Below are 12200 nucleotides of genomic sequence, written 5' to 3' on the forward strand. Positions count from 1 at the left end.
AATCTACCCAGGGTTTCCATGCTTGTTGCAGGTGCTGCCAGTCCCTTGGTTAAACACATTGTGCTTGTGCCCTTTGGACTTGTGTCTATGTGAGTCCTGGAATTTGGAATGGGCAAAATAACATCCTGATTCTGCCACGGAACTTCCTGCCAGCTTATTTTCTGTTGCCGATTTCAGCTCCCATGCCCACAGCAAAGAATGCCCAGTGTAAAGGATAAAGGAGAATTTTCTCACTGCAGTAATTACCACTCTGCAAATTAAATACTTTGTGCATTAATAAGACAACTGTACCTCTTGCTCCCAAGCCTGATGTGGGATATTCCTTGTGAATATTTCATGCCTGATGTGTGAAGAACTGAAGGGTTTCAACCAAGGGAGACAAACTTGACTGATTCCAGTTGTCGTGCAGTCTCCTTTGCACATTTATATGCTGAATTTTCTTGATGATTTTGGGTTGTGTGTGGAAGGAAACCTTTTGCAAACCAGAATTATAACGTAACTTTATATGAAGATTGCTAGCGATGCTTAGCTTTAAAAAAAAATGCTTCAGGCCACTTATTAGTACGATGTAAGGTCGATGACTTGTATGAACATTGTGTTCTCTTCACAGATGGAAGTAGGTTTAGCAACACCTCCCTGTTGCTGCTTCATCAGCTGGAAGATAAAATGAAGGCCCATTACTGTTTCATGGAATTTCTTCATGATGTAAGTTTTAGTTCAATGAAAGAAGAACTTGCTTTTATATAGTGCCCTTCACATCCTCGGGACGTCCCAAAGCACTTCACAGCTATTTAATTACTTTTGAAGTCCAGTCACTGTTATGTAGGAAAATGCAGAAGCCAATTTCCGCACAGCAAAGTCTCACAAACAGAAAATGATAAAGGACCAGATATCTGATTTTGGTGATTGAGCAGGGAATGCTGGCTCGGCCGTCGAGATGTTGCCCTCCTCTTCGAATAGTGCCGTGCCTTCTCTTGCATCTGCATGAACAGCAGACGAGATCTTGATTTAACCTCTCATCCAAAAGGCGGCGTCTCTGACAGTGTAGCACTCCCTTGGTACTGCTCGTATCCTGGAGTGGGGCTTGAACCCATGACCTTCTGACTCCGAGGTGAGAGTGCCATCACTGAGCCAAGCTCACGATAAGCAAAATTTCAAAGGCAAATCCATCTGAATTTGCCCTCAGCGTGTGAAGCATGTGTTGTGTAAAATGTCAGAATGGGACAGATTCTCCTGGGGAACTTGGCTGTATTTTGCAGAACGTGGACGTTGGAAACAAAATAAACCTCTGCTGCCTGGTGTCTCACCCTCACCCGCCCCCGCCCCAGCAGTGCCGTTCATCCTGCCCCCTCCCCCGCCTGGTGTCACTTGTTGATGAATCAGTAACCAGGAGGCACAGACTGAGGATCAGCACTGGAGGAATGAAAGGCAGGGATGTGAGAAGAAACGTTTTCATACGTGGAATGCTTTACCACAAAGGGGTTATTGTGGCAGAGACTATAATATCATTTAAAAGGGAATTGGATAAGTAAAAGGCAAGTACATAAAATGGCATGGGGAATGGGATTAGAGTTAATAGCTCCAGTCAAAAAGCTAGCGCCAGCACAGACAAGACAGGCCGAATGGTCGTCTCCTGTGAAATAATATCTCGCACCACGGAGTAACACTTCATGCTGTTTAGTGTCAAATGTGTTGATCCCAATGGATTCTTTTTTAAATATAGGTGGAATTACTAAATCGCCTTGACACTGTTGTGGTGCGTGGAATGCCAATGGCAACCCGCCTCTTGCTCTGTGAGCATGCTGAGAAGCTCTCTGCTGCTATCGTTCTAAAAAACCACCACACCAAGCTTCCTGACGTTGTAAATGCTGCGATTAACTGTGCTCTGAGCAAACAGAATGAGGGCATTCCACAGAACCTGACCCCAGCTGATATTTTCTTCAGGGAGGTACGTGTTTCATGCTCTGATTAGGTTACAGTGTGTAGAGGATGTGAAATGTATCGATGGGACAATTACTGCTACCTGAGAAAAGTACTAAAATAACTTTAAGATTAAATTTTGCATGTTTTCTTTAACAATAATTAGAAAGTTTGAGAGGTTAAAGCACTTTTAGTTTATACACGTTGTAATGTAACTTGTCTGTGATTTCGGGGGATTAGAGTCGATCGATAACGACCATTAATAATCATTTTCCATACTATTTAAGCCTGACATGAAGATTAATTGGGTGGATAGGAAGGAAGAGCGAATTTGCATTTATATAGCGCCTTTCATGTCCTCAGGCCGTCCCAAGACAGTGAATTACTTTTTGAAGTGTAGTCACTGTAATGTGGGAAATGGCGATAGCCAATTTGCGCACAGCAAGATCCCACAAACGGCAATTAAATAAATGACCAGATAATCTGTTTTTAGTGATGGTTGAGGGATAAATATTGGCCAGATCACTGGAGAGAATTCCACTTCTCTTCGAATAGTGGCCGTGGGATTTTTTACGTCTACCTGAGGGCAGGCAGGGCCTCGGTTTAACGTCTCATCTGAAAGAGGGAACCCACGACCCTCTGAAGTGAGAGTATTCCCACTGAGCCAAGGCTGACACTTGGGATATTTCTCGGCTGGGGCAGCCAAGGGTTTACTCATCGTGGGCCACTCCCTTGCATATCACGGAGCTCAGTGAGTCATTGCAAACAATTGCACAACACTCAATTCAATTACTACTTTCTTGGGGAGTACTTGTCACTTGCTAAAAGATGCTAAAGTTAAACTAAAGCAGCCTGTTTTTCTACTTACATCATACGTTTTTGCAAAACTAAAATCGACTCTGCTGGCTCTCTGTTCAATGGCATTGGTTCTGCTGCTCGGCAGCTGGTCCTCCCGGGTGTGCTCCTGCGTCCGCAGCTGGTCTTCCCAGGTGTGCTCCTGCGTCCGCAGCTGGTCCTCCCAGGTGTGCTCCTGCGTCCGCAGCTGGTCCTCCCGGGTGTGCTCCTGCGTCCGCAGCTGGTCCTCCCGGGTGTGCTCCTGCGTCCGCAGCTGGTCCTCCCAGGTGTGCTCCTGCGTCCGCAGCTGGTCCTCCCGGGTGTGCTCCTGCGTCCGCAGCTGGTCCTCCCAGGTGTGCTCCTGCGTCCGCAGCTGGTCCGCTCTGCTCTGTCGCTGATCCTCCTTTTCTCGTTCCTTGCTATCTGCCACTGGTTTAGTCGGTTCCACCGCTAGTTTAGTGGATTCAGGACCTAAATCCACCAAAGGTGCTGCAGCCCTTCTCTACCAATGAGGTAGCGGCAGCCCTTCTACCAATGAGGTAGCGGCCTTTCACAATCTGCTGGGCCAGTGAAATTCAAAACGACTGGCCAGAGGACTATCATTTAAACCCACAGGGAAACTCCTGCATCAGGGTCCAGGGTTCCCTGGCTGATTGCTTTTTGTGGTACATATTAATGATTTGGACTTGAATTAGGGGGGCGGGGTTGATCAAGAAGTTTGCAGATGATGCAAAATTGGCCGTGTGGTTGATAGTGAGGAGGAAAGCTGTAGACTGCAGGACTTTTCAGGTTCAGTTCACTTTGCCCATTTGTGATAAAAGTGGCAACGTAGCAACAATATTTTGAAGTTTATAAACCAATTTATCGGTGGGATTACAGTGATACTGCCTCATATTCAGTCAGGACAGTTGATACAGCAGCTGGTGAGTTCCCTATCTCGGCTATGGTGTTCGGAAGGTGCTTCTGCATCGGTCGGGAGGGAAAATCAGAGGCCCAGTCAGCCTGGGCCCCACAATTGACCCCGTTGGCCATCTGTTGGCAGCTTCTCGGACAGTTTTCTTAGTCGTAAAAGGTGAAGTCTCGGGAAAGAACAAACATAGAATTTACAGCACAGAAACAGGTCATTCGGCTCAACAGGTTCCTAATGATGGGTTACGGTTTACCTGAAACAGGTTATTTTGAAGCCCATATTTGTATGTAAATATGGTGCCTTAATGTACTTTTTCTGCACAGGTCTCTCAGATTGACACTGCATTCGAGTGTTTGTTGGAGGAAGAAGAACATTTTTTGGAGGAGAACCACCCGCTCTCCCTTGAGTGGGCACAGATAGTTATAAATGTTAACAACATCTTGAAGGTATGGCATTCTTACAATTTGCATCTTTTAAAGTATAAGCCAGTTTGCTGAACTGATACTGTTAGAAAGTTGAAGCCTTAAACATGAGAAAAATGTTATCTGATCCATAAGGAAACGAGGGTGGGAAGGGACCAGTTGGATTTAAAGGGACACTGTCTTTATCCAAGAGTTGGCCTGAGCTTTTTTAATTTACTAATGATGCAGCACTGTAAATTGTATCAGCATTGGGTCGCTGGTGCATCATCGGATGGAAATGTCATTCCATGTTTCCGTCTCCACCTCCTTCCTGGATGAAGCCCCCTGTCCCTCGCCGGTTAGTACTCTGCTCCACTGCAGCCTTTTCACAGGTCTGGGGCAGGTTATCTGCTGACCCCCATTAGAGTGTGACACAGGCTGTGAGCTGGCCAGGAGGAGCAGGAAGACAAATATAAAATCTTGTTTTAACTATCCCTGTTGTTCTTACCCCTCCTGAGCACAGTGTTTTGTTTTTAATCTGTGAGCATGCAGGTTAAGCCTAGTGTGTACGGGTGCACTTCCTGTTGGGTAAACTGATGGTGATCAAGGAGCAGGACCTCTGGTTCTTAACCCTGCTTTCCCCCCCTGTACATTAACTGAAGACAGTTCTAGTGCTGCCAATACTAGTTGGGACATTGCAGTAGGCCTGGGTGTCTTGCAGGGGAGGGGGGAGAGGATTGGCTAAAGTCCCTGCTTTTGAGGTGAGGTATTGGAGGACCGCTGCCCTCGGAATGCAGCATCAGTACCTTCGTAGAGGGAACACTGGGAAGAGAGCGTTTAAAGAAAGAGGAGCAACTTTACCCGTTTCAGTTAGCATTCTCTTACTATTGTGCTCCGCAAATTCAAAATATTCTCTTTTCTACAGTCCCAAATCCATTTGCTATCTTCCTTTGGTGTTTTGTTAGCCTATTGAGCAGTGCTTTGTTCATAGTGTGGCCCAGGAGTCACCTGAGGCCTTCAGGGGACTGGCTGTATTTCATTGATTATGGTGTGTTGAGAGCTAGAATTCTGAGCTGTTCCCTCCTATTGTCTGTAGTCAGTATGGCTGGAGAAATCATCACTGTTTCAATAATGACATGACATTTTTAGTTGGACTCATTCAAGCTAATAACATAAAAACAATTGTAAACAATTTTACAACACCAAGTTATAGTCCAGCAATTTTATTTTAAATTCACAAGCTTTCGGAGATTTTCTCCTTCCTCAGGAAGGAGAAAATCTCCGAAAGGAAGGAGAAAATCTCCGAAAGCTTGTGAATTTAAAATAAAATTGCTGGACTATAACTTGGTGTTGTAAAATTGTTTACAATTGTCAACCCCAGTCCATCACCGGCATCTCCACATCATAACATAAAAACAGATTGAGAAAAGACAATTCATCCCATCAAGCTATTTAATCTGTGAACTGTGCGCAGCTTTGACTCTCCATGGTCAGTGAGCTACAAGTCTACTCTATGATGACTAGCATACTGGCACAGTGCATTGGAATACTAATGGGATCAATGCTCTACACATGGAGGCATCAATCAAAGGACAGGAGCCTACCCACAGGGAGGGAGGCCAATTCTTCACTAGCTTACGGTAACTCACCTCTTACTGCTCTGGGAGTGACAGTAAACTCATTCACTTCCAATGTTGAGATAATTATGGTGAAGCAATTAAGCAAGCTAGTAAAATATTGGGAACAATGGAGTAGAAGTCTACGGTTATGCTGGGCCTGTATCGCACTGGTCAGCTGTCTCTTATCTGTAGGAGGTATCAGGCCTGCTGAGACACTGGAGGGTAATGTATTCTTCTCTTTAATTGATGTGCAGGATATGTTGCATGCAGCTGTCCACCATCGACACAATAAAAGTTCATTTTATAAGTCACAAGAAGAGCCTGAACAGGTGCCTGAGTACATTCCCTGGACAGGTAAGATGGGACTGTGTTTGCTGATGGGATCATTTGGCAGTGTGTGTTGATTAAATCAGAGATGCAACAGGTTTCAATGGTCCAGGACATACCCGGTGCTGTGCAAGTTCTGATATCATCCATAGCTAGAATTATATGTGAAGATTTTCCCCTTTTTTAGTCTAGAATGGTTAACCTCCGTTTCTTATCTAGAACTGTGCTCAAGTTCGCTGTGAAAGTCACTATCCATGTGCAATATGTCTGTTTACCAGGTAGTGTGACAATAATGTGCATCGTTCATATTGCACACTGGAGACGGTGCGAGTGTGAGTTCTGCACATGTATGTTTTAGCAATTCTTACATTTCTTGAGCCCCATCAGATTAGCCCATTCAGTACATTCCATCTTCATCCCCGCTTCCCCCCACTCCCTTTCCATGCACAATCATTTTAGCAGGAGTTTGGAGAAAGAGAGCAGGGGAGCTGCGTCCTGGTTCTGCCTGTGCAGTTTTTGAAGCCATCACTGGGAGCCTTAAGTTGTTACTTTGAACTCCCTCTGCTACTTGCCCCTGTGTGAAGATAACAAACACAAAACTTGTCACCTCTTACTAGTGAGTTCAGGAGCTTGTTACATGGAGTCACTGGAACAAGGTGATGTGCCAACGTATTAAGTAGTGGAGAGGTAGGGCAAGAGGATCAGTAACCAGAGGACACAAATTTAAGATATTTGGCAAACTAACTAGAGGGGGAGATGAAGTGAAAGTTTTATATGCAGCGAGTTGTGATGATCTGGAATGCGCTGCCTGAAAAGGTGGTGGAAGCAGATTCAATAATAACTTTCAAAAGGGAATTGGATAAATACTGGGGAATTTAAATTCAATTAATTAAATAAAATCTAGAATTTAAAAAAACTAGTATCAATGATGGTGGCCATGCAACCACTGGATTGACGTAAAAACCCATCTGGTTCACAATGTCCTTTAGGGAAGGAAACCTGCCGCCCTTACCCGGTTTGGCCTATATGTGACTCCAGACCCACAGCAATGTGGTTGATTCTTAATCGCCCTCTGAAATGGCCGAGCAAGCCAGCCACTCAGTTGTAAAATCGTGCTAAAAAAGTCACAATAAGAATAAAACCGGACCGACCACCCGGCATCAGACCTCCAGGCGCTGGACACGACAAAGGCAAACCAAGCCCAGTCGACCCTGCAAAGTCCTCCTCACTAACACCTGGGGACTTGCGCCAAAATTGGGAGAGCTGTCCCACAGACCAGTCAAGCAACAGCCTGACATAGCCATACTCACAGAATCATATCTTTCAGCCAACATCCCAGACTCTTCCATCACCATCCCTGGGTATGTCCTGTCCCACCGGCAGGACAGACCCACCAGAGGTGGCGGTACAGTGATATACAGTCAGGAGGGGGAGTGGCCCTGGGAGTCCTCAACATTGACTCTGGACCCCATGAAATCTCATGGCATCAGGTCAAACATGGGCAAGGAAACCTCCTGCTGATTACCACCTACCGCCCTCCCTCAGCTGATAAATCAGTCCTGCTCCATGTTGAGCACCACTTGGAGGAAGCACTGAGGGTAGCAAGGGCACAGAATGTACTCTGGGTGGGGGACTTCAATGTCCATCACCAAGAGTGGCTCGGTAGCACCACTACTTGACTGAGCTGGCCGAGTCCTGAAGGACAGCTGCCAGACTGGGCCTGCGGCAGGTGGTGAGCGAACCAACACGAGGGAAAAACCTACTTGACCTCGTCCTCATCAATCTACCTGTTGCAGATGCATCTGTCCATGACGGTATTGGTAGGAGTGACCACCGAACAGAGGTGGAGACGAAGTCCCGTCTTCGCACTGAGGACGCTGTCCAACGTGTTGCGTGGCACTACCACCGTGCTAAATGGGATAGATTCAGAACAGATCTAGCAGCTCAAAACTGGGCATCCATGAGGCGCTGTGGGCCATCAGCAGCACCAGAAATATATTCCAGCACAATCTGTAACCTCATGGCCCGGCATATTCCTCACTCTACCATTACCAACAAGCCAGGGGATCAACCCTGGTTCAATGAGGAGTGTGAAAGAGCATGCCAGGAGCAGCACCAGGCGTACCTAAAAATGAGGTGCCAACCTGGTGAAGCTACAAGACTACATGAATTCTAAATAGCGGAAGCGACATGCTAACAGAGCTAAGCGATTCCACAACCAACGGATCAGATCAAAGCTCTGCAGTCCTGCCACATCCAGTCATGAATGGTGGTGGACAATTAAACAACTAACGGGAGGAGGAGGCTCTGTAAACATTCCCATCCTCAATGATGGCAGAGTCCAGCACGTGAGTGCAAAAGACAAGGCTGAAACGTTTGCAACCATCTTCAGCCAGAAGTGCCGAGTGGATGATCCATCTCGGCCTCCTCCCGATATCCCCACCATCACAGAAGCCAGTCTTCAGCCAATTCGATTCACTCCATTTGATATCAAGAAATGGCTGAATGCATTGGATACAGCAAAGGCTATGGGCCCCAACAACATCCCGGCTGTAGTGCTGAAGACTTGTGCTCCAGAACTAGCTGCGCCTCTAGCCAAGCTGTTCCAGTACAGCTACAACACTGGCATCTACCCGACAATGTGGAAAATTGCCCAGATATATCTTGTTCACAAAAAGCAGGACAAATCCAATCCGGCCAGTTACCGTCCCATCAGTCTACTCTCGATCATCGGCAAAATGATGGAAGGTGTCGTCGACAGTGCTATCAAGCGGCACTTACTCACCAATAACCTGCTCACCGATGCTCAGTTTGGGTTCCGCCAGGACCACTCGGCTCCAGACCTCATTACAGCCTTGGTCCAAACATGGACAAAAGAGCTGAATTCCAGAGGTGAGGTGAGAGTGACTGCCCTTGACATCAAGGCAGTATTTGACCGAGTGTGGCATCAAGGAGCCCGAGTAAAATTGAAGTCAATGGGAATCGGGGAAAACTGTCCGGTGGCTGAAGTCATACCTAGCACAAAGGAAGATGGTAGTGGTTGTTGGAGGCCAATCATCTCAGCCCCATGACATTGCTGCAGGAGTTCCTCAGGGCAGTGTCCTAGGCCCAACCATCTTCAGCTGCTTCATCAATCACCTTCCCACCATCATAAGGACAGAAATGGGGATGATCGCTGATGATTACACATTGTTCAGTTCCATTCGCAACCCCTCAGATAATGAAGCAGTCCGAGCCCGCATGCAGCAAGACCTGGACAACATCCAGGCTTGGGCTGATAAGTGGCAAGTAACATTCGCGCCAGATAAGTGCCAGGCAATGACCATCTCCAAGAAGAGAGAGTCTGACCACCTCCCCTTGTCATTCAATGGCATTACCATCGCCGAATCCCCCACCATCAACATCCTTGGCATCACCATTGACCAGAAACTTAACTGGACCAGCCACATATATACTGTGGCTACAAGAGCAGGTCAGAGGCTGGGTATTCTATGGCGAGTGACTCACCTCCTGACTCCCCAAAGCCTTTCCACCATCGATAAGGCACAAGTATGATGGAATACTCTCCACTTGCCTGGATGAGTGCAGCTCCGACAACACTCAAGAAGCTCGACACCATCCAGGACGAAGCAGCCTGCTTGATTGGCAACCCATCCACCACCCTAAACATTCACTCCCTTCACCAGCGGCGCACTGTGGCTGCAGTGTGCACCATCCACAGGATGCACTGCAGCAACTCGCCAAGGCTTCTTCGACAGCACCTCCCAAACCCGCGACCTCTACCACCTGGAAGGACAAGGACAAGGGCAGCAGGCACATGGGAACAACACCACCTGCACGTTCCCCTCCAAGTCGCACACCATCCCGACTTGGAAATATATCACCGTTCCTTCATCGTCGCTGGGTCAAAATCCTGGAACTCCCTTCCTAACAGCACTGTGGGAGAACCTTCACCACACGGACTGCAGTGGTTCAAGAAGGCGGCTCACCACCACCTTCTAAAGGGCAATTAGGGATGGGTAATAAATGCTGGCCTCGCCAGCGACGCCCACATCCCATGGACGAATTTTTAAAAGAACTTGAAAAGGAAAAATTTGCAGGGCTATGGGGAAAGAGCAGGGGAGTGGGACTAATTGGATAGCTCTTTCAAAGAGCCGCCACGGGCATGATGGGCCGAATGGCCTCCTTCTGTGTTACAAGATTCTATGATGGTACTGCAGTAGGATTTATTTTTTTTACCAACTTTAGCTGCCCTGTGCAGAGAATTAATCTAATTTGTGGAACCAGTGTTAAATTCTGCTACTGATTTTTGACCAAGTTTAAACATGAATTGTGACACAATTTACTTTTCAGGCTTGTAATCTCTTCTCACAATTTTGGTAATGTTTAGTATTTCCTCTTTAAAGCATCCAGCGGTCCAAATGGTGTGAGAAGTGTGATTGTACGACAGACGGATATTGTTCTGACCAAGGTGTACCCACAAGTCGATACAGCTTTACGTAATACCCTTCTAGAACAACTGGTGATACTGCTCGATTTCTATCTGGATGGCTACGTATGTCAACTCAAGTCAGTGGACAGACCCGCTCAGCAGGAAAGATACAGTAAAGTGGACTTGGAGTACACCCAGAAACGCTCACATCTTCTATCACAATTACGTACGTAGAACAATCCACTTCTGCAACATTTCTATCTAAGTTTACAGAGTCGAATTCCACACTGCTCAAACGCCATTTCTTTCTTTAGCTCCTTTGATTGAAAACAGAATATTTCAGCAGCTATTGTTAAATATCATCTAATCCCGTTCAGTCAGTAAATGTTCATTCCCCTTTGCTTATTTACTTGGTCAGCAAAGAGGTGGCTGTAAATTACTTTTGTGAAGGTCAGTAGTGCATAGAATCATAGAAGTTACAACATGGAAACAGGCCCTTCGGCCCAACATGTCCATGTCGCCCAGTTTATACCACTAAGCTAGTCCCAATTGCCTGCACTTGGCCCATATCCCTCGATACCCATCTTACCCATGTAACTGTCCAAATGCTTTTTAAAAGACAAAATTGTACCCGCCTCTACTACTGCCTCTGGCAGCTCGTTCCAGACACTCACCACCCTTTGAGTGAAAAAATTGCCCCTCTGGATCCTTTTGTATCTCTCCCCTCTCACCTTAAATCTGTGCCCCCTCGTTATAGACTCCCCTACCTTTGGGAAAAGATTTTGACTATCGACCTTATCTATGCCCCTCATTATTTTATAGACTTCTATAAGATCACCCCTAAACCTCCTACTCTCCAGGGAAAAAAGTCCCAGTCTATCTAACCTCTCCCTATAAGTCAAACCATCAAGTCCCGGTAGCATCCTAGTAAATCTTTTCTGCACTCTTTCTAGTTTAATAATATCCTTTCTATAATAGGGTGACCAGAACTGTACACAGTACTCCAAGTGTGGCCTCACCAATGCCCTGTACAACTTCAACAAGACATCCCAACTCCTGCATTCAATGTTCTGACCAATGAAACCAAGCATGCTGAATGCCTTCTTCACCACCCTATCCACCTGTGACTCCACTTTCAAGGAGCTATGAATCTGTACTCCTAGATCTCTTTGTTCTATAACTCTCCCCAACGCCCTACCATTAACGGAGTAGGTCCTGGCCCGATTCGATCTACAGTTGCTTAATTCTTCAGTTAAGTGAATACTTACTGTTAAAATTCATCTGCGAGCCTCCCAGCCCCCGAATTTCAAAGGCCAGGAATTGTGTTATTCCTCTACCTGCTGTTAATTTAACCCTTGCAGCTTCCTGTGCTTATTCTCTGAGCCCTGAAATCGGGGTCTGACTACACCACACTTGGCAAACCATCACTGTCCCTAGTTCACGTCCCCATATTTATAGAGAGTAACCTGTGGGAAAGTGTGACTTGCGTGGTAGATTTTGTTGTAATCTGATCTGCGGGGCTGGCAGACTGTTTGAGAAATGTGTGACCTTTTTGTCTTTTTAGTTTCTCTCGGGCAGCACCAGTTGACTGCTGCATTGGCAGAGAAATACTGTGACTTCGACATCCTGATACAACTGTGCGAGCAAACTGACAACCAGACCAGGCTACAGCGCTACATGAACCAGTTTGCAGATCAGGTGGGGTCTTTCTACCCGTGTTCCTGTTCTACTATAGAATTAATTTCCATTTAAATGGG

General features: G+C 46.4%; 1 protein-coding gene across 3 annotated transcripts in view; it reads left to right on the forward strand.

Moving 5' to 3' along the window:
- The window catches only part of nup133 (nucleoporin 133), a 49094-nt gene that overhangs the window by 23910 nt on the left and 12984 nt on the right, over window positions 1-12200 (forward strand). For all 3 annotated transcript variants that reach the window (XR_010963728.1, XM_067989543.1, XM_067989542.1), the window contains exons 14-19: window positions 611-705; window positions 1724-1948; window positions 3988-4110; window positions 5939-6038; window positions 10418-10669; window positions 12008-12141. Coding sequence is in view for 2 of the 3 variants with exons in the window: in XM_067989543.1 (XP_067845644.1) it covers window positions 611-705; window positions 1724-1948; window positions 3988-4110; window positions 5939-6038; window positions 10418-10669; window positions 12008-12141 (929 nt within the window). In the remaining variant the exon portion in view is untranslated. The remainder of the gene's footprint in view (window positions 1-610; window positions 706-1723; window positions 1949-3987; window positions 4111-5938; window positions 6039-10417; window positions 10670-12007; window positions 12142-12200) is intronic.

Source organism: Heptranchias perlo, chromosome 8 (assembly GCF_035084215.1).
Source record: "Heptranchias perlo isolate sHepPer1 chromosome 8, sHepPer1.hap1, whole genome shotgun sequence".
NCBI classification, from domain to species: Eukaryota; Metazoa; Chordata; class Chondrichthyes; order Hexanchiformes; family Hexanchidae; genus Heptranchias; species Heptranchias perlo.